Source organism: Apus apus, chromosome 10 (genome assembly GCF_020740795.1).
Source record: "Apus apus isolate bApuApu2 chromosome 10, bApuApu2.pri.cur, whole genome shotgun sequence".
Classification (NCBI taxonomy): Eukaryota; Metazoa; Chordata; class Aves; order Apodiformes; family Apodidae; genus Apus; species Apus apus.
Window position 1 is genome coordinate 2,379,034 of NC_067291.1, and position 25,260 is coordinate 2,404,293.

Genomic DNA, 25,260 nt, shown 5'->3' on the forward strand with positions numbered 1-25,260 from the left:
ATAGGGCCCTGCCCCGCCCCGCCCGGCCATGGAGGCGGTGCCTCCTCTTCCTCCTCCTCCTCCTCCTCCAGCCCCGGGACTACGGCTCCCGGCCTGCCCTGCCCGGCCCGAGCCATGGCGGAGATCCGCGGTGAGCCGTGCCCCGGGGGGAGGGGGGGTGGCGGGACCCCGGGCCCCCGTGGGAATGGGGGGTGGGACAGAGGCACACACACCCCCCCCCCCCCCCCCGCCAAACCCCATCTAGGATGATTTAAAATTCCACCCCACCCCCCTTTTCAACTCCACCATCCCTCCCAAAACTCCCTCTCGCTGCCCGGAGCCGCCTCATCCCGCTGCGGGGGGGTTTGGGGCTTCCCCTCTGGGGGTTGTTTTTGGGGTGTTTGGGGGGTGGGCAGAGGGTTCTTTCGGCTCCTCCGCTAACGCCCGCCTTCCCTCCCGCAGTGTTCCCCCTCTCCTGCGCTGTGCAGACCTATTCCTGGGGGAAGGTGGGGTGGGAGAGCGAGGTGGCCAAGCTGGTGGCCAGCGGCGACCCCCTGGTTCAGATCCAGCCCGACCGGCCCTATGCAGAGGTGAGTGCCCGGCTGCGTGTCCCTGGGGACCCGTCCGTCCCATCCAGGTGTTCCTACATCCCTCGGTCCCGTGGGTGGGTCCGTCCCAGCTGGCTCTGGCTCTCCCCGCCCTGGTTCTGGCCAGCTCAGGGATGGGTACAGATCCCTGATCCATCCCCCCTCCTGGAGCCCCCAGAGGAGCAGCCCGGCGTGACTCAGCCCCCCCACCCCCCCTCCCAGGGAGCTGCTTTGGCTGCACCCGTTGCCTGCAAGCCTGGAGAAAGGCCCAAGTCATCCCTGTCTGTCTGTCTGTCTGTCTGTCCCTCTGCCCGCAGCTCTGGATGGGTGCGCACCCCCGGGGCGACGCCGTTATCCGCGATAACCGCATCCCCCAAAAGACCCTGGGCCGGTGGATCGCCGACAACCCCGCCTGCCTGGGGACGAAGGTGAAGGACACCTTCCAGGGCCACCTGCCCTTCCTCTTCAAGGTGCTCTCAGTCAACACCGCCCTCTCCGTCCAGGCACACCCCAACAAGGTAGGGCGATCCCCCGAGGTGGGGGAGGGGGTCCAGCTGGACCTCCCTCACCCTGAGGAGCTCGCCCAGCCCCTCTCCCCCCCCCCCGATCTCCCCAGGAGCTGGCAGCAAAGCTGCACGCCCAGTTCCCCGAGCACTACCCTGATGCCAACCACAAGCCCGAGATGGCCATCGCTCTCACCCCCTTCGAGGGGCTGTGCGGCTTCCGGCCCGTGGAGGAGATCGTCTCCTTCCTCCAGGGTGAGAACGGCCGAGGGCGGGCGGGTGGCGGGCAAGGCAGGACCCCCAGGACCTGCTGTGTTTCTGGGGGGGGGGGTGCTGAGCGGTGGGTGCCCCCCCCTGCAGCCGTCCCCGAGCTGCGGGCGCTGATCGGGGAGGTGGCGGCGGAGCAGCTGGAGCGCAGCGGGAGCGACGACCCCCGCGGGGTCTCGGCCGCCCTGCGCGTCTGCTTCACCCGCCTGATGAAGAGCGAGAAGAAGTGCTTCGTCGACCAGCTCAACCTGCTGGTGAAGAGGATCTCCCAGGAAGGTGGGTCCTCTCCTCGCCCCCCCCACCCAGCCCCAGCCCCGGCGTGGGTTTTGGGGGGAAGGGAAGGGGGCACTCCTGGCTGTGCTGTGCCCCTTCTGTGCCCACGCAGCGGCGGAAGGGAAGGACACGTCGGGGAGCAACGGGGACTTGCTGTTGAGGCTGCACTCCCAGTACCCTGGTGACATTGGCTGCTTCACCATTTATTTCCTCAACCTGGTGAGGCTGGAGCCAGGGGAGGCCATGTTCCTGGGGGCCAACGAGCCCCACGCCTACCTGCACGGAGGTGAGCGTCGCCGTGGGCTTTCCTAACCCAGAGCCCCACAGGGGCTGTCCCTCAGGGTGGCCACGGTCTCCTGCACAGGGCTTGGACCCCCCCCCGCCCCCGGGATGGGTGGGAGGGCTGGGGTGGGCTGACAGCTCTGCCTTGTCCCCGCAGACTGTGTGGAGTGCATGGCCTGCTCGGATAACACGGTGCGCGCCGGGCTCACCCCCAAGTTCATCGATGTCCTCACCCTGTGCGAGATGCTCAACTACACACCAGCACCCAGCAGCTCCAAGATCTTCCCGGCCACCCAGAGCCAGCTCGACCCCAGCGTCTACCTCTATGACCCACCTGTGCCAGACTTCACCGTCATGAGGATAGAGGTGAGTGGTGACGGGTCAGCTCTGGGGACACAGCCAGCTTGGCGGGGCAGCTCGGTGTTGGCTGGGGTTTTTGTGGTGTGGGTTTGCTCACCCTTGTGGGTGGTGCCCCAGGGAGGGTAGAGGGGTGCTTGGGGATGCTGGTGTCATCCCAGGCAGCGCTGCAGGCTCCTCCTCTCCCTCCCCTTTTCCCCCTGCTGACAGCTCACCTTCTTTTTGGGCAGAGGGGAGAGCAGGAGGAGCCCTCAGGGCTGCAGCTCAGGTATCAGCTCAGCTGAGGTGCTTGGGCTGCTGCAGGCACAGGGTGGCCTGGGCAGAGGGAAGGGGGGAAATGGGATGACCCCCCTCCCCCAAATTCCTGCTCTGCAAAGAGAAGCAAAGCTGGAGGAGACTCAAGCTGCAGTGACCCTTTCCCGTTGCAGATCCCCTCCTCCATCAAGCTGTACCTTGTCTCCGCGGTGGAGTCTGCCAGCATCTTGCTGGTGATCAGGGGAGCAGCCGTGGGCACCTCCACAGCCGCCGCCTCCGAAATGACTCTGTGCCGGGGCTCCGTGCTCTTCATCTCTGCCAACGAGAGCATCTCCCTCCACCTCTCCTCTCCTGACGGGATGCTGCTCTTCCGAGCCTGCTGCCTCCTCTGAGCAGGACCCAGCACCACTCCATCTTTCAGTAGATAGAAACTGGCTGGGGCAAAGTCACCTGGCTGGGAAGTTTCCCCTCCCCTCTTTTGACCCCGCCCCCCCCAAAACCAGCCCCCACCCCGTGTGTAGAAGGAGCAATTCCACACCTCGATTGCTCAGACGTGGCACAGAGCAGGGAGAGGAAGAGCACCTCCCTTGGCAGCTCCTTAGCCACGTCCCCTTAGCAACATCCCCTCTGGGTGCTACTAATGCCATAGGGTGACTCCTTTTATTTTTTCCCACCCCCACTGAGAAGGCCTGAGGTCTGTACCCTGGGCATCCAGCATCTAGGAGCTGCTGCTCCCTCTTGTGAAGGTGATGCTGAGTCTCTTTTTGCTGCTCCTGGGTGCCTGGAGGTTTCTTCCCCAGCCTGGCTGATGGCAGGCAGTTCCTCTGAGCCATGTCACCCCTTCCCCAGCTGTAAAAGGGGGATGCTTGTTGGAGGGGGGGGGGTGTGGAGGAGCTGGAGAGCCTCCAGTGCTGTGAATAAAGTGATGACTTTGTCCTTGGCACAGGGCAGCGTGGTGTAGGGAGCAGGAGGAGGACAGGGAGAAGATGGGGATTGGAGCAAGAGGCTTGGGGTAGCTCCATCATGTCCCCCCCCAGAGCTGGCTGTGACTTTCCTCCTGCAGGGAAACTGGACCCTGGGGCTAAATGCACTGAGGGAAACCAGATTGCTCCAAAAATGCACCAGGGTCAGGGAGGGAGACCCCTGAGTGAGGACACCAGGGTGAGGGGAGTGGGGCCCAGCACCACCCCCCCCAAACAGCACCAATGCACCCTCTGAGTAACTAGATCCAGTTTATTGAGTGCTCCCTTCAGCAAGGAAGATATAAAAAGAAACTCCCAGTTCGGAGCTCTAGACATCAAGTATTTTAAATAGTTTCTAAGAAGCTGATTGTCCTCTGTGCAGTAGAGCAGGACCATTTAAGGCAGCTTGGAAGGTTGACAGCAGGTAGGGTCCCCCAGAGAAGCTGTGCAGAGCTGGCATCATGAGGCTGCACTGGCCCCTGCCTGCATTTAGGCAGCTTTGGGGAGAGCTGGAACAAGCTTTGAGCTCCAAACCCACAACCAATGGACTCAGCAGGTCCCCTGAGAGGAGGAAAGCAGAGAGATCCCAGCCTGAGCAGTAGCTGCTGGTGGGTCTCACAACTGAGGATGCTTCAAGTGACCTGCTCTGTTGGGTTCCTCCTTCCTGTCTTCTCTATTGGAACAGTGATCTTTGGTTCAGGCTTTGGGAGAACCCAGCAGCTCTAAGGTGCAAGCAGCAGCTGTTGGTCAAGGGAGGAAGATCCCTGCCAGCCAACCCCAACCCCTGGCTTGGCCTCAGCCTGCCAAGGAGGAGGGGTGACTAAAGCTAAAATAAATAGAAAAGGGGTTTCAGGACTTCCCGGCTTGGTCTCACACCACAGCTGTTCAACCCCACCTCTTCCCTGGGGAGGGCAACCCCTGGCTGGGCCAGGTCCTAGTCCTCAACGTGGCCAAAAAAAAAAAAGGAAGAAAAGAGGAATTTCCTGCTCTTCCTCCCAATTCCTTCCCTTCACGTGTCCGTGGAGGTGCCTCTCCTCCCTCCCCACACCATCCAGGCCACCTCAGTGCCACCTTCTCCCTGATACTGCTGAGCATAAGTCCTCTGGGCTTGGCTGCTGCTCACCACCAGCAGCAGGGCAGCATCGTTCAGTCCTTGTGTCACCATCCTGGGGTGGGACAGGGGCACCAACAGCCATCCCAGGGGACACAGAAAGTGCTGGCTTGTGACCCATCCTTGCTCAGCTCTGGCCGAGCGGCGGCTACTGGATGACACAGGAGACGTTTGCTCCGAAACAAGAGGGGCAACACGAGGAGGAGATGGGTTTGGGGGGGATGAGATCCAGGTCTTCATCATCAGGGACCTCATCGAGGTGGTACCCGTCCTGCAGCAGCTGCCGGCTCAGGTCCTGGTTCACCTTCTGGGGTTAAAACGAGTCCCTGATGAGCTCACTTCATCACCACAGGGTGACGCTTTCACTTCAGCCCCTGGACGGGTCCCTCGGGGACCCACGGGGACCACGCAGCTGGGGTCGGACCCCTGGACTTGCCTCAGCAGAGGAGTAGCCTGAGGAACATCTGGATCCCAGCTCCCCATCACTAGGAGAAGAAGGAAAGGGTCAGAGCCAGCTGGGAAGTGCTCTCTTTGCTCAGGAATCTCAGGGCAGGGAGGGGGACACAAGGAGCATAACCCCAAGAGATTGGCTACATTTGGGACAAAGGGAATGTTTTCCTGCTGAGAGGTGCCCCAAATCAATCCCTCCTGCCCCTCCCCAGGAAAAGCCAGCTCTAAGCCTGCAACGCTCCACCTCCCCCCTGCAAAACTCCTGGGCTATTCACCCAGTTCCCACCTGTCTGACTCGAGGGAGACCAGGTTTTCATCCGCTGTCTGGCTGAGCGCCGTGTAGCCCTTGTTAAACTTCACCGACCTGCAGGGAAGCAGAGGAACGAGCCCAGGGCTGGCATTTGGGTGGGAAAATGTAGCCAGGGAGCTGACGGACCCCAAGATCCAGGGCAGGAATCCCAGTCCTCAACATCCCTCCCTCACCCAGGGCCAACTCCAGCTAAGAATAAATTCCACCCAAGCTCTTTTTGCGATCCTCCGAGTTGCCCTCCCAGCGGGTAAAATCCATCTTGGGGGGGGGAAAAAAAAAACCCCAAACTGAACCGAACCCAACAACAAAACCAACAAGCAAACCAAAAGAAACCCGAGAAGGGGCTCAGACCTTTTAGGTGGTGGGTTCAGGTGGTGGGGGGCAGGTCCCCCCAGCAGCCCCTGCCTCCGCAGCGCTGCCCTCGCCTGCTGGCGCTGCCGCTCTGAAAGCCAAGCACAGGGGCAGAGCTGCAGCACCCCAGCTTCTCCACCCCCAACACCCCCAATACAGGCTGTGGAAGGGCTGGAGAGCAGTCCTGAGGAGAAGGTCTTGGGGGTGGTAGTTGACGAGAAGCTGGACATGAGCTCCCGGTGAGTGATGGAGCCCAGAGAGACAACCTCACCCTGGGCTGCATCACCAGAAGTGTGGGCAGCAGGGCCAGGGAGGGGATTCTGCCCCTCTACTCTGGTCAGACCCCACCTGGAGTGCTGAGCACAGCTCTGGGGCCCTCAGCACAAGAAAGATCTAGACCTGTTTGAGAGATTCCAGAGAAAGGCCACTAAGATGACCCAAGGGCTGAAGCAGCTCTGCTCTGGAGACAGGCTGGGAGAGTTGGGGTGTTCAGCCTGGAGAAGAGAAGGCTCCGGGGAGACCTTAGAGCACCTTCCAGTGCCTGAAGGGGCTCCAGGAAAGCTGGGGAGGGACTTGGGACAAGGGCAGGGAGGGACAGGACAAGGGGGATGGGTTAAAACTGGAAGAGGGGAGATTTAGGTTGGATATCAGGAGGAAATTCTTCACTCTGAGCGTGGTGAGGGACTGGGATGGGTTGCCCAGGGAGGTTGTTGATGCCCCATCCCTGGAGGTTTCTCAGGCCAGGTTGGATGAGGTTTTGTGCAACCTGGGCTGGTGGTTCCCTGCTCATGGCAGGGGGGTTGGAACTGGGTTGTCTTTGAGGTCCCTTCCAACCTGAATGACTCTATGATCCTAAAGGTGAGGACAGGGCGTTGCGGTGCTTCCTGCTGGCAGCATCTAGAGGGTTTTATGGGTTATTTGTTTTTTTTAATCATTTTGTCCCACCCAGGAATCCAAAGGCTTTCAAGAGGCTCAGCTGTGTCCCCAGATCCCTTGGGATGTCACCCAGCATCACTTACGGAGCTTGGCATGAATGGAGGGAGGTTTGCCCACGAGGTACGGTCCCCTTTTCTCCACCACATCCGGCCCCTTGTTCAGCCTCTTGTTTTCAGCCCAAATCAGCTAAAAATGGGAAAGAAGCAAATTTACCAGCTCTTGTCCACAGGGACCGAGTAAACCTGAGTAATCTTGGAGAGTGTCTGGCCTTGGACATTCTTGGGAACTCCAGATCCACAGGGAAATCAGCCACCACCTCAGGTGGGAGAGGATGGCTCCTCTCCTCAGCCAGGGGAGGGAGAGGAAAAGGAATAATCTGATTTATTAGCAGGTAGAAAGGGGTTTTTGGGGAATGGTGATGCTGAATTAAAAGCACAAACAGCAGTTTATTTGCAAGCCTGACTCCACCACCACTCGGGAGGAGACAGGATGGAGGGAGATGGAACTCTCAGGTTCATCACATGAAGTATAAGGACCCTTTATTTTAATTTCTCCTTGGGTTTTCAGACTTCCAAGTTTCTCCTCATGCCATAATAAAACCAGCAGATGAAAGCAGTGTCACAACATCAGGTTGGGGGCTTAAGGGAAAAGCCTCCTCCATCCATAAGGCATTTATCATCCAGGGGAGCTGGCACTGCTCAGTAAAACTGGGTTGGGGGGGGAGGACGGGCAAACTTCTACAAATGGAGTAATTAATGAAGCAAAGAGAGGAAAAAATCAAACAAGAAGGGACAGCAGGTGGGAATGGGAAGGAAGCAGTTAGGGAAGAACCACAGCGGAGGAGCTGGGTGGGGATGGGAGAGCACAGCCAGGATTAGTGTCAGTGCCTTCAGCTGGAATTAGCAGGGCAGAGCTTGACGGTGGGGGGGGGGTGAGGGGGTGGGAATGGCCCTGGGAGCCAGGGCCACCCACCTTAACCAGCAGGCAGCCCCCCATGCACACACCCCCCAGCCCCCCATTCACAAAACCCCAGCCCCACATCCCCCTATGCACACACCCCCAGCCCCACAGCCCCCATGCACACACCCCCAGCCCTATATCCCCCCCGTGCACACACCCCCCAGCCCCACAGCCCCCCGTGCACACACCCCCAGCCCTATATCCCCCCCGTGCACACACCCCCCAGCCCTATATCCCCCCCGCGAACACACCCCCAGCCCTATACCCCCCCGTGCACACACCCCCAGCCCTATATCCCCCCCATGCACACACCCCCAGCCCTATACCCCCCCCGTGCACACACCCCCCAGCCCTACATCCCTCCCGTGCACACACCCCCAGCCCTATACCCCCCCCGTGCACACACCCCCCAGCCCCACAGCCCCCCGTGCACACACCCCCCAGCCCTATATCCCCCCCGTGCACACCCCCCCCAGCCCTATATCCCCCCCGTGCACACACCCCCAGCCCTACATCCCCCCCGTGCACACCCCCCCAGCCCTACATCCCCCCCGTGCACACCCCCCCAGCCCTACATCCCCCCCCGTGCACACCCCCCCCAGCCCTACATCCCCCCCGTGCACACCCCCCCAGCCCTACATCCCCCCCGTGCACACCCCCCCAGCCCTACATCCCCCCCGTGCACACACCCCCAGCCCTATATCCCCCCCCGTGCACACACCCCCAGCCCCACAGCCCCCCGTGCATACACCCCCAGCCCTACATCCCCCCCATGCACACACCCCCAGCCCTACATCCCTCCCGTGCACACACCCCCAGCCCTATATCCCCCCCGTGCACACCCCCCCAGCCCTACATCCCCCCCGTGCACACCCCCCCAGCCCTACATCCCTCCCGTGCACACCCCCCAGCCCTACATCCCCCCCGTGCACACCCCCCCCAGCCCTACATCCCCCCCGTGCACACCCCCCCAGCCCTACATCCCTCCCGTGCACACCCCCCCCAGCCCTACATCCCCCCCGTGCACACCCCCCCAGCCCTATATCCCCCCCCGTGCACACACCCCCCAGCCCTATATCCCCCCCGTGCACACACCCCCAGCCCCACAGCCCCCCGTGCATACACCCCCAGCCCTACATCCCCCCCATGCACACACCCCCAGCCCTACATCCCTCCCGTGCACACACCCCCAGCCCTATATCCCCCCCGTGCACACACCCCCAGCCCCACAGCCCCCCGTGCATACACCCCCAGCCCTACATCCCCCCCATGCACACACCCCCAGCCCTACATCCCTCCCGTGCACACACCCCCAGCCCTATATCCCCCCCGTGCACACACCCCCCAGCCCCACAGCCCCCCGTGCATACACCCCCAGCCCTACATCCCCCCCATGCACACACCCCCAGCCCTACATCCCTCCCGTGCACACACCCCCAGCCCTATATCCCCCCTACCCCCCCCCGCCGCTCCAGCCCCGTCCCCGCCGCCGCCCGTCGCCATGGCCGCCTCTGGCCCCGCCCCCCCCGGCGCCAGCCAATGGCAGCGCAGGGCGGAGGGAACCAGCCAATGGGAAGCGAGGAGGGGCTGAGTCCCCCCCACCCCGAGCCGCGCATGCGGGTCGGGACCCCGGGAACACCGGGATCCACCGGGATACCCTAGGATACAGCGGGACCACCGGGATCCACCTGGACCCCGGGACACACCAGGATACACCGGGATAGCGGGAACACCGGGATACACCGGGACACGGGGACACCCGGACCCACCGGGACCCCGGGAACACCGGGATACACCGGGATCCACCTGGACCCCGGGACACACCGGGACACCCCGGGACTCCGGGAACACCGGGACACCCGGACCCACCGGGAACATCGGGATACACCGGGACAGCGGGACACCCGGACCCACCGGGACCCCCCGGGATACACTGGAACACCCGGGGAAACCGGGCCCCACTGGGACCCACCGGGACCCACCAGGATACACCGGGATACCCTGGGACACCAGAACAGACCCCGGGACACCTGGGACACCCAACCCCTGCCAGCAGCCCCCTGTACCAGGGGGATCCCCTTTCCCTGCCCCAATTCCTGTTGTTGTGAAAAACTCCCTTTTTCTACGGGAATTAAAACAAAAAATAAAAAGGACCTTCCCCTTTCCCCATCTTCCTGAAGTGAAGCCCTATCCTCCTCCCAGGGAAACGGCTCCTCCCTGGGAAGTTTGTGCCACCCCCACTTCCCTCTCCCCAGCACTGGGGGGGTCACAGGGCCCTGGAGGTTCTTCCCTCCCTTCCCCTTCCCGCCGGTGGGAACAACAGCCCAGCAAACAAGGACTGACAAGCTCCCACACGCCTGGAGTGCACGTTTAGAGCTTGCTCCTTCCTCCTCCCCCCTAAAAACCAGAAGGAATCATCACACCAGCCAGGGCTGCCACATCAGTCAAACCAGTTTCTCCTTTATTAGGTCCAACTTCCCGCTCACACACGTGGCGGCTCGATAAAGGGAGAAGGTTATTTCAAAGAAGGTCACATTTTAACATCTGTGTCTCCAGGTGAGAAGGTACAAGCAGGTGGCATCAGGACAACGCTCAGGTAACGCACCTGGAAGAGAAGAGGACAGAAGAGCCATGAAAGCAGCAGCTTTCTGGGTCTCAGATGTACCATTCCCACTGCCCACTTGTAGATCCCAACAGCACCACATTCCCAGAGCCTCCCTGCACCATGAGGTATCCCAGGGCAAGAAGGGCAGGGATGTCAAGATCCAGAATTAGGATCAAGCTACTAATTGCAGCCTGACACCTGATCTCTCTACTCTCAGCATAATATTAAAAAAAAGAAAAAGGCAGGGCCGTGACACCAGCCACCTGCTGAAGAAACTCAGTTCAGAGACTGACTTCTGTCAGGATTTTTATTTTGGGCTTAGTTTTAATCTGGGATTACAGCACGTTAGGTCTTGTCTATCCAGCTCCTCGTTAATTAGAGAAGCTGCTGATTAATAACGAAGCCACCATATGTTGCAGCTCATGTGAGAGCCCATAAATGTCCTTAGTTCTGGTTGTTTTCAAGCTTAGAGAGCACTGAGAAGCTCAGATCTAAAGAGGCAGTAGCACAAGTGGCTTTCCAAGACTCAGTGCCCTCAGGATTGGGCTTGTAGTGAGAGGACAGGGGGATGGATGAAAACTGGAAGAGGGAGATGGAGGTTGGACATGAGGAGGGAATTCTGGAGTGTGAGGGTGGTGAGAGCCTGGCCCAGGTTGCCCAGGGAAGCTGTGGCTGCCCCATCCCTGGCAGTGTTGAAGGGCAGGTTGGATGGGGCTTGGAGCAACCTGGGCTGGTGGGAGGTGTCCCTGCTCATGCAGGGGGGTTGGATCTAGATGATCTTGAAGGTCCCTTCCAACCCAAACCAGCCTGGGATTCTATGATCCTATGAGGATGAACTACTACACTCACTGCTCCTGACATCAGCTACTGAGGAGCAGGAGTGTTCTGCACACAGACCAGTTGCCACCTGGCTACACTACAGCTGAGCTGTCCAGCCTGGAAGCCAGGGACCCTCCAATTAGTGTTTAATCACAGGGAAAAGATGCCACTTGAAGTGTCACGTGGAGCAACTTCAGTGCTGTTGGGTGACGACCACCAGTGAGACCCAATTCTCCAGCACAAGCTGCTAATGACTGCTTCCCACTTTTCCAAATCAGCTACACTGTGACAACAACATGAAAGCTGGTGCAATCCCAGAGGACATGACCCTGCCATTTCCAAAAAAAAGGGAAAGCTGCTGAGGAGCAAAGGTTGACATGCTGCCAGCAAAGTGCTGCAATACCTGTTGCCTCAACAACTGCCATCTAGAAACCTCTGGGAGGCTGGGAATGGTTGCCAGCCACCCTGTCCCTTTCTCCAGCAGCTGCACTGTTCCTTTTTAATGCCTTCTTTGAAATGAGTCACCACCTCCTCTAGGAGACCTGTTACTACCTTTTCCAGGAGAGAGATATTTGGAGAATCATGTTACAAGAACTTCACAGCCTCTCACAGAGCCACAAAGGCAAGGACTCCCATCCTTGCCAGGAGAGTTTCAGGGTATCAGATTCCCATGGCAAAAGTCTTGGAAGCAAAAGCAGCCCTTACCAAGAAGGTTTATGCTTTGTCCAGCCCCAGTTCCTCTGGAGTGGAGATGCCCAGTTCACTTAAAGTTGGTCTAAGCTCCTGGATAACGTATGGATAGATTTCCTTGTGAGGTCCTGCCTTGTCCTGAGGGAAAAGGAAAGGTGTTATTTTGACAAGCTGTTGTCCAGGCCCACCCAGGTTTGCAATCCAGGTGTGTGCTCACAAAAAAAAGGTGCCTGAGCCACCTATTGCTCAGGAGAGTAGCTCCTGCTTTACCAACCAGCCCAAAAAACTGCTGATTCCATAGGAAATGGAACCAAAGTGGGATCTGGACAGGAAAAGGGGAAAAAAAATAAAGGAAAATCAGCTTTTTGGACAGATGATCTGTAAAAGAGAGAAAATTCAACTTGCTTGGAAATCAGGGGAAAACCAGCAGCCTATGAATAATATTTGAGCAGGACTCCAGGAAGACCATAAAGTTGCTCCCAGGGTTCTGATAAACTCAGTCGTCCCCTACATGATGGGGGACCAGGAAATCAAAAAAAAGAGATAAGGAAACCACTGGCAAGATTCTTTCATGGATCTTAACATCTCCAAACTCATTGGAAGAGTTTCAGTTCTGCAGAAGGCTGCAGAAATAGCAAACTGAGAAGCAGCTGGTGGAGGAGCAGAGCTTGAAGCAAGTGGCTTTAGGAGCCAACAGCAAAGAGCTCCAAGGCAGTCCTCCTCACTTGTGGCAAAAAAAACCCCAAACTAAACAGTTAGAAGAGCACAGCTGCTGGTTTCCAAGGCTGAAATAGAACTCCTGCTTCCATCCCCACTCATGCTATGCCCCTGCTGAGGCTGGACTTGGGTTTCATGGTGCTGGTTGATGTTGTTTTTCCAGCCTACGCCGCTTCCTGGGTTACCACTCCCAGCCAGCTCAGCGTTGAGCCCTTTAAGAAGCCAGTGAGGCTTCTTCAAGCCAGCGAGCCAGGAGAGGCTGTCTCCTCTGGGACAGTTCTTTCTAGTGATGCTTGTTTCCAAGAGGGGAAAAACAATCCACTCACCTTAACAACCTCCAAGATGCGGACAGCGCTGGCAAAGTCGTTCAGCCGCCGGCAGGCCCGCAGGGCCGCGTCGATGATCTTGGGTTCAGGAACCAGGTCATAACCCACCAGGGTGTTTATGCCTGTGGATGCAAGGAAACACCAAGAGGGACTCAGCATCAGATCATCAGGCTGTCCAAAGGAACCCGATGAGTGTTCTTTTGCTCCCCCTCATGAAAGAATTGAGTCTCGGCACCAGCGGCCATCGAGGGGGGATTGGTATTATCTGTGCTGTTCTGGGGAGACACAGGGACAAGGGCTCCCTTTTCAGAGTCATGGAATCCCAGGCTGACCTTGAAGATCATCCAGATCCAACCCCCTGCATGGGCAGGGACACCTCCCAGCAGCCCAGGTTGCTCCAAGCCCCATCCAACCTGCCCTTCAACACTGCCAGGGATGGGGCAGCCACAGCTTCCCTGGGCAACCTGGGCCAGGCTCTCACCACCCTCACACTCCAGAATTCCCTCCTCATGTCTCACCTCAATCTCCCCTCTTCCAGTTTTCATCCCTTCCCCCTTGTCCTCTCCCTCCCTGCCCTTGTCCCAAGCCCCTCCCCAGCTTTCCTGGAGCCCCTTCAGGCACTAGAAGGTGCTCTCAGGTCTCCCTGGAGCCTTCTCTTCTCCAGGCTGAACACCCCAACTCTCCCAGCCTGTCCCCAGATCAGAGCTGCTCCAGCCCAAGGATCATCTCTGTGGCCTCCTCTGGACTCTCTCCATGAGCTCCATGTCCTTCTTATGTTGGGGGCTCCAGAACTGGCCACACTGCTCCAGGCCCTGCTGGCCACGCTGCTTTTGATGCAGCCCAGGACATGGTTGGTTTCTTGTTCTGCTCTTCTCCCTCTCACTGTTGCTCATTACTGTAGAGTTTAACATTTTAAGTGGATTTCATGAACTCCCAGTTCCACCCATGCTCCCAAAAGCAGCTGGTGTCTGTGCTGTGGCTCTTCAGTTATGGAATCCTTAAGACATCCAAACTACTTCGTTCCTGTTGCTGTTAGTTCCCTTTCAAAGGGAGGAGCCCAACACCTACTCATCCAGGTAAGGCTGGAAAGAGCCTTCTGGCTGTTATGCAAACACATTTATAAGCTCTAATTGGGGTAAGTTAATAGGAGCTGGCAACTCCACGGCAAAGAACACCTGAAGACAACCAGAGAGTCTACAGTGAGTTATGGCCAACCCAGGAAATCAAAGTCCAAGGAAAAGATGTGTGTGGTTGTTCACTCAGCAACTCCTGACCTCAAACATATCACCCTCAGGGTAAACATTTCCCTCCTTTCTACTACTCCCAGCTTCCACCACCTCTGCCCTCCAGCAGCAAGGTGAAAACCGAGTCATTTCTGGTCACAAACCTGTCACCCAGCAGTTCTACTTCCACGTTACTCTTCCCTTGTCACTCCACATACCTTTCCTCAGCTCCCAGGCATCAATATCTGGCTTGTTGAAATACGTCACCCAGCGGGCATCGAATTCTTCATCTGACTCTTGGGACCCATGAGAGTAGCAGCGGGCGTGCAGCACAGCTGGGGGCAAAGAGAAAGGGGGAGGCATTGAGGACAGGGAAAACAAGGGTCCTTTAGTCCTCAGCAAGAGGCCAAAAGCCACAAAACACGAATTCCAGTCAGTCTGGAGAAGCACTGGATGAGCACGGCTTGTTAAAATACCAGAGCAGGACTATTTAAGGAGAAAGGGAAATGCAAAGAGAAAAACAATTCTATAGAACCAGTCCTTCAGGGAAGTTTTCTGGGAGCCCTGTTTCCATTAGATAAAGGGGTTTTCCCACTTCCCAGAGCCAAGCAAGCCAGAGAAACCCAGCAGACGTGTACTTCACCACCAGACACTCTGAAGTAGTTCCACTCCTCTGTTCCCTGCGTTCGACCCTTCCCAAAACACCGGGATGTGTCTGTGCAGTGAGTTTAGCTCCACAGATCAGTTTTCCCATGGCATTCCTTCCAGAAATAAGCCCTTAGACCCCACTAGTTATCCCGTTACCCACTTCAGATGAAGATAACTCCTGAAATTGCCCCGTAACTGATTTTGTCACCCAGGGAAAGCAGGTTTCCCAACCACCAGCCTGACTTTGATGGATGACTCCAGAGCAACCAGCTGCAGGTCTTGGGTCCCACCACAAGTTCAAGGTTTGTTGTAAAGTGGTCTGTGCAAAATGAGCTGGGACCAACCAAAAAGGCTCTCAGGAGCACAGGGGACAAGAGCCACGAGAGGGGAGGAGGAAACAAACCCACTGCTGCTTCTATCCAAGGTAAAACTCTGCATCTCAATGTCACTGCATTCATATTTGATAATTAATAAAGTATGAAGGGGGGCAAATGAGGAAGACACGGTTAGAAACTCATCTCTTCCTTCAACACTATCACAACCTGATTGATTTTCTTTGCTTCCAGCAAAGGTGGGAAGAGTTTTTTCCAAAAGGAACTGAACCCCATGGCCAGCTCCAGCCACCCTGGGTGCTCCCTGCAGAGCCTGACTGCTCTGCAAGCTGCCTGACCCACGGGACACAGCCTGGCCAGGGAAAGCTGTAATTCCACCCCCTCCTCTTTGCACAGAGGTCAACACACCAGACACGACCTTGCCGGGCTGAAGCTCCACTTCAGAGCAAGTCAGACATAGTTTAGTCACTTCTCCCTTCTTAATTCACCACGAATCCCTCAGGCAAACCCACTGCAAAGTTTTCTTGCAAAGAAACACCCCCCCTCCCAGACTAAGCTGCATTTCTCCACCCTTCCCAGATGGAATTTTCTGCTCTGAGGATCACAGGGTGCTCCTGGTCACAGGGGTGCTGTGGAGCAGCAGCAGAATTCTCTCTAAAACACCACGGAACCAAACCCAGCAACTTCAGGGACTATCTTCAGTCTCATGAAATGACAGCCTGATCAGAACACGAGGTAGATTTAACAAAACTCAAGGCGGGCCAACATCACAGCTGCAATTCTGCTCCCTGCAACCTCCCCCCAGCCATGAAAACCTTTTCTCTACACCAGGAGGTGAGGGGAAAAGCCAGTGACAGGCCCAAATGGAATGAGCAGATTCTCCTGCAGCTCCGGAGGGAGATTCCCCAGCTCCCAAAAGGGATCCTTTCTCCAATAAATCACATGCACAGCTGAGCTCAGAGCCCAGGCAGGGCAGGAGAGGACACTACTGAGGAGCCCTCAGATCCTGGCTGCTTGGGGGAGAATATCTCTCTTTTTTTTGTTTCCCTAAACACAAAGAGAATCTTGCAAAGAAAGAGGAAATCTCAGAAGAAAAAAAAAACCCAACCTGTAGTTCTCCAACCCCACCTTCAAGTCCAAAAGCTAAAGTTTCTTTCCACTGAGCACTCAACGAAATCATTGCAGTCTCAAACAAAGGGCCAGCTTGGTTGGACTAAAAGAAAAGTTAAAAAAAACCCAAAAGACCTCAAGAGTTGGGAGCTCTGGACTTCCAGGAGGCATTTTTCATTCGCTGGGATGCTTCTTTCCCACCCTTTGTTTTCCATACTACTGTTTTTTATCTCTATCCTGGGTCTGGAAGCACCTTCCTGGCAGCCCAGCCTTTCCCCAGGGTCCCTCAAGGTCACCACCCCGCTGTGACCAGTCCAGCCAGGCCAACAACTCCCAGCTCTTGGGAAGAGCCAAAGGAGGTTTGCAGGGACACCTTCTCCAAGAGACCTCCACGAGAGCCCAAGAAGCCTTAAAAACATCTAGGATCCCACAAACACCTGTCAAAAGGAGCAGGCAATTCCCTGGGAAAGGCCAGAGTGGGGCTGCACAAGCGTCATCACGCTCTGCAGCAGGACAGGATGGAAATGAAGCCCCTAAGAGAGTCCAGGAGAGCAGGGGCCCGAGGAGATGATCCCAGGGGAGATGATCCCAGGGGATGCTGCAACTCGAGCCCCCGGGGGCAAGGCCGGGCAGGGGGGTTAAGCGGGGCCTCTGTCCTACAAGACCTTGGGAAAGCAGAAGGTGGAACCTGCTGGTGAGGAGAGACACCAGGATGACAGGCTGCCAGGGCTCGGCAGGAGCAAGAAGGCACTTGAAACCAACTGGAATCTGCTCTTTTTGTTGTGTTTTGGGTTGTTTTTTTAAAAAAGGGGGTTTCTAGAGGCAGCTGGGGAGCCCCAGCGTGCCAACAGGACGAGCAGCACCCGCCTGGCGCTTCTGGGGGGCTGCAACCCCGCTCCCCGCGGTGACATGTGCTACCAGAAAGGCATAAACGGGCCTCCCAGTCCATCCCTGCCTGTTAATTGGCGATTAATTGGCTATTCATGAAGATGCACAGGCCTGAGCTTCGCCCCTCAGCGCTGCCCCCCCCCCCGCACCATCCCAGGCTGTCTCCTTCTGTTAGTTCAGGGTGTGCACAGAGAGCAGAGCAGGGCCGGGCTGTCCCCACTGGACACACACACACACTCAGAGCTCACACTCACTCAGAGCTCACACTCACACACTCAGAGCTCACACTCACACACTCAGAGCTCACGCTCTCTCTCACAGACACTCAGAGCTCACACACAGACACACTCACACACACTCAGAGCTCACACTCACAGACACACACACACACACACATACACACTCAGAGCTCACACTCACAGACACACACACAGACACACTCAAACACATACTCAGAGCTCACACTCACAGATATACACACAGACACACTCATACATACACACACTCACATACACACAGACACACTCACACACTCAGAGCTCACACACACACAGACACACACAGAGCTCGCACTCACAGACACACACACACACTCACTCAGAGCTCACACTCACAGACACACACACAGACACACTCACAGTTACACACACAGACACTCAGAGCTCACACTCACAGACACACACACAGACACACTCACAGTTACACACACAGACACTCAGAGCTCACACTCACAGACACACACACAGACACTCAGAGCTCACACTCACAGACACACACACAGACTCAGAGCTCACACTCACAGACACACACAGACACTCAGAGCTCACACTCACAGACACACACACAGACTCAGAGCTCACACTCACAGATACACACACAGACACTCACACACACACCCTCACACACACACTCAGAGCTCACACTCACAGACACACACACAGACACACTCACACACACACTCACATACACACACACACACACAGACACTCAGAGCTCACACACACAGACACACTCACACACACACTCACATACACACACACTCACATACACACACACTCACATACACACAGACACTCAGAGCTCACACACACAGACACACACACAGACACACTCACACACACACTCACATACACACACACTCACACAGACACTCAGAGCTCACACTCACAGACACACACACAGACACACTCACACACACACTCACATACACACACACTCACATACACACAGACACACACACAGACACTCAGAGCTCACACACACAGACACACACACAGACACACTCACTCACACACACAGACACACTCACTCACACACACACACACACTCGGCGCTCCCGGCAGCGAGGCCCGAGCTGCGAAGTCACCGCCGCCCTCTGTCAATGTCACCCTCGCGGCAGGCCGGGCACAGCCGCCCCCGCCCCGCTCCCCGCTCCCCGCTCCCCGCTCCCCGCTCCCCGCTCCCCGCTCCCCGCTCGGGCAGGCCCGGCGGGGCGGGCAGAGGCGGCCCCGGCCCGGGCCCCGCGCACTAGGCCGCGCCCTGCCCTTGAGCAGCACCGCGGGGTCACGGCAAGGACACGGCGCTCGGGCCGGGCCCCGCCGCCTCCCACCCGCACGGGGCTCGGCTCCCTGCGGCGGGGGGCTCGGTCCGAGCCCGGGCGGGAGGCCCGCGGGGCGGCCGCTCACCTGCGGGGCCGGCGGGCCGGCGGACGGCGGCGCGGAGGCCGGCGATGGAGCGGCGGAGGAGGAGGGCGGCGGGCAGCATGGTGCCGGGAGGGAGGGCGGGACGGAGGGAAGGAGGAAGGAAGGAAGGAGGACGGAGGCAGCGGCGGGCAGCGGAGCGCCGGGCGGCGGGGCGGGCAGGAGGCGGGGGGGGGGTGGGCGGTGTCAGCGCGGGGCGGGGCCCGCCGCCATTTCGTGTGCGGTGCGGGGGCCGGGGTCTGGGCTGCGGGGTCTGGGCTGCGGGGGTGCTGGAGATGGGGGGGTCTGGGCTGCGGGGCTTGGGCTGCGGGGGTGCTGGAGATGGGGGGGTCTGGGCTGCGGGGCTTGGGCTGCGGGGGTGCTGGAGCCAGGGGTGCTGGAGCCGGGGTCTGGGCTGCGGGGGTCTGAGCTCCGGGGACGGTGGAGCCGAGGGTGGTGGAGCCGGGGTCTGAGCTCTGGGGGTCTGAGCTGCGGGGATGCTGGAGCCAGGGGTCTGAGCTTCGGGGGTTTGAGCTCCGGGGGTGGTGGAGCCGGAGGTCTGAGCTCCGGGGGTCTGAGCTCCAGAGGTTTGAGCTCCGGGGGTGATGGAGCCGGCTGTCTGAGCTCCGGGGGTCTGAGCTCCGAGGATGCTGGAGCCAGGGGTCTGAGCTTCGGGGGTTTGAGCTCTGGGGGTGGTGGAGCCGGAGGCTTGAGCTCCTGGGGTCTGAGCTCCGGGGGTCTGAGCTCCAGAGGTTTGAGCTCCGGGGGTGATGGAGCCGGAGATCTGAGCTCCGGGGATTTGAGCTCCGGGGGTGATGGAGCCGGAGGTTTGAGCTGCGGGGGTCTGAGCTCCGCGGCGCCGTGACCCCGCGCTCATCAGCGGCGGGGAGCCTCGCAGGGAGGGAGGAGGGAGGCCCGGCCTGCGGGCAGCTCCGTGCCGGCGGTCCCCGGGAGGGAAACCCGCCCGGCTGCGTCCCCGGGGAGGGGAACGTGGGGCCCGGCAGCGCCCGGGCTGCCCGTGGCTCCGGGAAGGGCTCTGGGAACGCTGCCCTCGGCATCGCCCCCCAGCCGCTTCTTCCTGGGGCGTCTTCTTGCTCGAGGTGATCACGGCGATCTTTGCCCCTCAGGGCCCTGTGGGGCCAGGTGGCATCATTCACTTTTCAATGCTCCGTGGGAAGCTGTTCTTTCCTTCCCCGCATCAGTCTAAACAAAATGCCTTTTCAGCCAGCGAAGGTCCCTTCTGATTATCCCCAGCTAACGAACTAAACCAGACTTGCTTCTCAAGGACAACTGAGCTGAACCTTAAATGCTATTTTTTTCAAAGAATAAACAAACCACAAACCATTTTCTCATGCAGGAAACCCTTCCTCCACAGCCAGCAAGGTAGAAAAAAAAAAGTGTCAGGTCCCCGGGCTCCTCTTGCCTCTGAGGTTGGGGACTTGCTCTGCCTCTAAAATCGATTAAAAACAATTTTGCACGTTAACAAAACAATGGGAAACGAGTGGTTCTTCTTTTCTGTCTCCTGGCGATGGGAGATGGCACCAGAGGGGTTGGGGAGGTGAAGGGCACTGGGTTCTCAACTGCCATGAAAATATTTTAGGTTCCAATCAGAGCGTTTATGGAGGATTTCCTTTTTATTAGGGTGGTTTTTAATACGTGTCGGGTAGGACGGTTGAACCTAAAATGGTGGGTGGGATAGAGCTCAGGGCTTTCCGGGCCTCCAATCCCACACCCATTCATTAAAAACAAACAACCAACCAACAAAACAACTGGAAATTAATATTCAACTCCACAGCAGTGGAGAAGTGAAGCGAGTCAATCTGTGACAGGACAGATAAGCAGGAATCTCCAACCCGGGGGGAGCAGCTGCTTGCTAAGGGAGATAACAAGGTCATCACCAAGCACAGCCCCCTGCTTCCTCCTCCTCCTCATGCCCCTCATCTCCTTTCATTCCCTCTCCCCGCCAAGCAAAGTGCTTTCCAAGGAAGCCCTTGACAAAAGAAGGGATGCTGCTCATCCCCAGAGAGAGCAGGAGCCAGGCAGGGGAGATAACACAGCTGGAACATCCTTCCCAGATGACTTTTGGGAAGGGTGGGGCCATCCACGCTGAGGGAATCCCTCCTTGGTGCCCCCGAGGGCTGGAGAACCAGGCGGATCCGCGCTTGCTTGGCTCCCATCACCTGTCCCCTGCCCTCCCCTTGTCCCCTGCTCCCCACGGAGCTGCCCAGCAGGGACCGGGCTGCTGCCAGGGCAGGCAGGAGAACCTGTCCCCAGTCCTGTGTCCCCTTGGCTTGGCCAGAATCCCCCTACCCTATTTCAGCAGCAGTGACAATCCCACCCTGGCTGTGCCATGGGCTATAGCCAAGATGATCCTCCCCATTTTCCCTTGGACACGTTCTGACTGTTTCTGAAGAGCTTTTCTTTTCCATTCACTCGTTTCACCCCTGGAAGAAGCTGAGATCTTGCTCTGCAGGGCTTTTCCATGCAGCCAGCAAGGGCTCTGCAGCCAAGCCCACCACCCCAAAACCTCCCCATCCTGCCACCATAACAACCCACCTTAACACTCTCCTCCCCGCCCCGGGCTCCCAAATTTGGGGCTTCACCTGCAGCTCCCGACCATTCAAACACCTCCAGGAGAGCAACGACCTGAACATCTGATGCAGGAAGAAGAAGAGGTTTATTTTCTGTCACTGCTGCGTGGAGAGAAGGACCCGTCTGGTGGTTCCTGTGTTTTCTTTGGGGTGCAATGGGGCGCTGAGCCTGGCCTTCAGCAACCTGACAGCTCCTTGCCGGGCTGTGAGTGCAGCAGTTTTGATGATGAAGCTGTGACTCCAAGAAGCTGGGGGCAAAACTGGGGCTCTCCAGATGGCCGAGACCTCCCCGTGGGGAGCGATGATGTGCAGCTGCCTTCCCCAGCCCTGGGGTCTGTCACCCCCCCCCCGGGTGCTCCGTGGGAGTCCCTGTGGCAATGGGACAGCTGGTGGCATTGCCCCTTGGGTGGCCAAGTGCAGGGTCAGCAGCTCACCTCGAGGTGTCCACCCAGCTTCAGGCCGTAGCCAAGGGCTGGCAGGTGTAACCCTTGAACCCCAGATGTGGGGACAAGGTGCCCCGCAGCAGCCAGCCCCCATTGCTGGGGGGGGGTCGAGGGGAGCCTGCAGCTCACAGGTCACCCTGGTGCAAAGCTGGACGCTGCTTCATCCACAGCAAGGTGGCTCCAGATCCTAGAGCTTCTCCAGCACACCATCTCCTCCCTAGATTCCTGCCTGGATACCCGGTGTTCAGCTGGTGGGGTCAGTGGTGGCAGCCCGGTGGGTGGCCAGTGGTCCCTGAGCCCCCCAGGCTGTCAGGTACCTCCACCTGCAACTTCTTGGTCAGCAGCTCCTCTTCGGGAGGTGGCAGGGGCCGCTTCAGCCCCTTGGTGGAGGAGCTGGATGTCTCTTTGACCTCGTTGAGCTGCACCCCCAGGCCGGGCCGGGGCTCGGGGGGCTGGTAGCCCGTCTGGTTGGGGTCCAGGGGGTCTCTGGAGAGGAGGATGCAGATGGAAGGGACGTTCTTGTGGACGGTCAGGTTCTGCGCTGGGCCACCGGGCAGCGGGTCCTGGTTCTCCCAGACCTCCAGCAAGGTTTTGTAGCGCACCTTGGTGACCTGGTGAAGACCCCCCAGCTTCCTCTTCATGATCTCCACGCAGGTGATGGTCTTGGTGACCGCCCGGCCGCAGCCGCTGAAGACGATCTGCCGCCTGCCCTTCAGCTCCATCTGGGCCATGGCGAAGTTCATCAGGTTCCTGATCTTGCTGCCCTCTTTCACTTTCATCTCCACCACGTCCGGGGGCAGGTCAGGGAAGGGCAAGGGGGTCTCCTCCTCTGACGTCCTCACCTTTCGGAAGTTCTCCATCCTGGAGCGGACGACGGGCTCGGCTCCCCCTCCTTCAGCAGCCATCCTGCACCCCTTCCCAGAGGATCTGCTTGAGCTCCTAGCCCCCCAGCACAGCACCCTGGCGGGGCTGACGCTGCTGCCCTCCACCAGCCCAACCCACAGGTTCAACCCTCCATCCCCAGGACCACCAGCCCCTTCCCCTCTCCTCACCCGGGGCTGGCTGCAGAGGAGCTGGCAGCGCTGGCTGTGCCAGAGGCTGTGCCCTGGAGGGGATGTGGCTGCGGGGTGTCCTGGCTGTCCTAGGTTGCTCCCGGTGGGGACGGGAGTTCTCGGTGCTGCTTGTGCTCCTCCGCTCCCACTGCAGCACTCGCTTCTGCTGCTCTTTGCTTCATTCTGGACTTCAGCAGCCCCCAGAGCTGTTCTGTGTAATTAGCAGATCCTCCCCCTCTCCCTCCCCTCCGTTCCCTCCTCCTTTCCCTGGCTCAGCCTCCCATCCCAGCACCCAGAGCCGGGAAGGCGCAGGGGAGAGGGGCAGGGAGCCCTGCTCCCCGTCTGGGAGGGAAGGGAAGGAAAGGGGAGAAGGGAAGGGGGAAGGCAGAGGGAAAAGCTCGCTCTTGCCTTCACGATGCTCCCCGAGTCCTGCCCCCTTAAAGAGAACCTGGTCCCTTCTCTCCTTCTCGCTCCTCTCAAGGACACCAGCAGCGGTGACCTCCCTGCCTGCCCTGCACCCGCTCCCCAGCACCCTCCCCAGGGGGACGAGGGGTCCCCAGGAAGGCACTGGGATCCTTCGGGCAGGCTGGCAGCCCGCCCTCAACCCTCATTAGCCATCAGAGAAGCCACGGGGACCCGCAGGCAGGAGAAAGCCTGGCAGATGGCATCGGGGCTGTGCCTGTGGGCTCAGGGCAGGCACTGAGCCCTGACACCCGCGGGAACACCTCCGAAAAAAAGCCCCGAGGAGCAGATGCCGCGGCAGAGCTGCTTTAGCACGGGTGATTTCCCTCTCTCCTCCCCCCCAAATCCCTCTCTCTTCTCCCTGCTCTCCCAGCCTTTGCTCATCTCCGCATCCCCAACATGGAGCTGGGGGGGGGTCACCGTGACACTGACTGCCTGAGCCCCTGCTGATGCATCCCAGGAGGTACCTATTGCAAGCCAGACTGTCTCCCCTTTCTGCCCCGGGCAGGGGTGATGTCCCTGCCCCAGGCTGGCCTTGGCCTGCCCTTGTCACCTGCCTGTCCCCTGCCTGCCCGTGGCACCCCCGGTGTCCTGCCCTGCTGGCTGGGGGGGATCATTGCACCGTGGAAAGACATGCTGAGTATTGACTTGCAGTCAAATCTTCTCGGCCTCTGGAGCCCCCTGGATTGTTTTCACTCCAAGCAGGGCTTGAAAAAATACACCCATCCATCCATCCACCCATTCATCTGTCCATCCATCCATCCATCCATCCATCCATCCATCCATCCATCCATCCACCCATCCATCCATCCATCCATCCATCCATCCACCCATCCACCCATCCATCCATCCATCCATCCATCCATCCATCCATCCATCCATCCATCCATCAATGGATCTGATGCCCGTGGAGGTGGAGGCACCACGTGGCCATCCCACCCCAACCCCCCATGTCCCTCTGGTGCCCGAAGCAGCTTTTGGTGGGTACCACTAAATGGGGGTGGGGGTGAGGATGGGACACCCCCAGATCTAACACCCAGATCTTAGGAAGGGGGGATCTACGATATCTCAACAGCCCGGGGTGGGATGTTCCAGCTGAGATCAGTGCCCTGCTGTGCTGGAAAAGCCAAAGGGATGGGGAGCACCTTGTCCCCATCCCCCTGGCACCCCACCACACCCCTTTGGCACAGAGGAGGAAACTGAGGCAGGGCACATGCTGCTCCCAAGTGCTGGATTCAGCCTTTTAGTCCCCCCCAGGTCCAACCCAGCAGTGAGCAGACCTGGTTGCTGGGCTTCCACCACGGATCCCTCGCTCCTACAAGACAAAACAGCATCGTTTCCTCCCCCCCCTCTTTCCACTGGATCCTCCTTGCAGAAGGCTCTCTGCTCTTCCTGCAGGCAGACAGGGATGGATGAAGCCTCTCGGGGAAATTGCTGCCTTCCAAAGCTCATAAAAGCCTAGGAAAGCAATGGGGAAGGATTTTAACAACCATTCCAAGAGCTTAGATGGTGGAGTGAGCCCAGAAATCCCTCCAAGTCCTTCAGGTGTGCAAACAGCTGCTGGCAGCACAGGGGGGGGGGGGTTACGTGGCCACCGAGGTGCTGCATCAACCACCCAAGCCCTTCTTTCCTGGCCTCAGAGCAGCTCCCCTGGCCCGTTTTTGGTGGTGTCAGGGCACCTTCCCTGCCTCGAAGTGCTGCTCAGCAAACCCTGCTCCTGGCAGCCCCTGCAGTGAAGGTGCAACCACGGGCAGGGCTCCCTGCAGCCTGCAAAGAGGGTGCTGGGGTGGGGAGGGCAGCAGTGACAGGGTCTTGCTTCTCCCCTGCTGTGCTTCAAATGGAAATGGAATTCATTATTAGCCACTCCGTGGCTAATTACCATCTGAAGCCATTCATTAGCCTGTCAGTTTATTTGCTGGAGGACGACGGAGTGGAGCAGTTGTTCCAGGCTGAAGGAATAGCTGACATGAGCTCAGCTGGGAGAGGGAGCAGAGCAGGGAGTGAGGGATACAAAGGCACAGGCAGCCCGAGGGGGATCAGGAGAAAAACCACTGGGAAGAGGATGGGGAGTCGTTTAAAATGGAGAGGACGC

At 58.6% G+C, this 25,260-nt stretch overlaps 4 protein-coding genes across 4 annotated transcripts; 1 reads left to right on the plus strand and 3 right to left on the minus strand.

Annotated features, from left to right (window-relative positions):
- Nucleotides 1-54: 54 nt before the first annotated feature.
- MPI (mannose phosphate isomerase) lies at nt 55-3,444 on the plus strand. The gene is made up of 8 exons (XM_051628407.1): nt 55-130; nt 442-569; nt 884-1,084; nt 1,183-1,324; nt 1,430-1,612; nt 1,722-1,895; nt 2,049-2,257; nt 2,677-3,444. The coding sequence occupies exons 1-8, from the start codon at nt 115-117 to the stop codon at nt 2,893-2,895; spliced, it is 1,272 nt and encodes a 423-aa protein (XP_051484367.1). The 5' UTR covers nt 55-114; the 3' UTR covers nt 2,896-3,444.
- Nucleotides 3,445-3,716: 272 nt separating this feature from the next.
- FAM219B (family with sequence similarity 219 member B) lies at nt 3,717-9,461 on the minus strand. Its single transcript, XM_051628521.1, has 7 exons — nt 9,378-9,461; nt 9,041-9,241; nt 6,707-6,809; nt 5,688-5,778; nt 5,313-5,390; nt 5,018-5,061; nt 3,717-4,888 (listed from the first exon to the last, which is right to left on the minus strand). Exons 1-7 carry the CDS (start codon nt 9,459-9,461, stop codon nt 4,725-4,727), a joined length of 765 nt encoding a protein of 254 aa, XP_051484481.1. The 3' UTR covers nt 3,717-4,724.
- A 562-nt stretch (nt 9,462-10,023) lies between these two features.
- On the minus strand, nt 10,024-18,744 carry LOC127388677 (cytochrome c oxidase subunit 5A, mitochondrial). The gene is made up of 5 exons (XM_051628435.1): nt 18,627-18,744; nt 14,182-14,298; nt 12,741-12,862; nt 11,713-11,835; nt 10,024-10,188 (listed from the first exon to the last, which is right to left on the minus strand). The coding sequence occupies exons 1-4, from the start codon at nt 18,703-18,705 to the stop codon at nt 11,722-11,724; spliced, it is 432 nt and encodes a 143-aa protein (XP_051484395.1). The 5' UTR covers nt 18,706-18,744; the 3' UTR covers nt 10,024-10,188; nt 11,713-11,721.
- Nucleotides 18,745-21,271: 2,527 nt separating this feature from the next.
- On the minus strand, nt 21,272-22,721 carry RPP25 (ribonuclease P and MRP subunit p25). The gene is made up of 2 exons (XM_051628429.1): nt 22,707-22,721; nt 21,272-22,568 (listed from the first exon to the last, which is right to left on the minus strand). Exon 2 carries the CDS (start codon nt 22,557-22,559, stop codon nt 21,912-21,914), a length of 648 nt encoding a protein of 215 aa, XP_051484389.1. The 5' UTR covers nt 22,560-22,568; nt 22,707-22,721; the 3' UTR covers nt 21,272-21,911.
- Between the last annotated feature and the right edge of the window lie 2,539 nt (nt 22,722-25,260).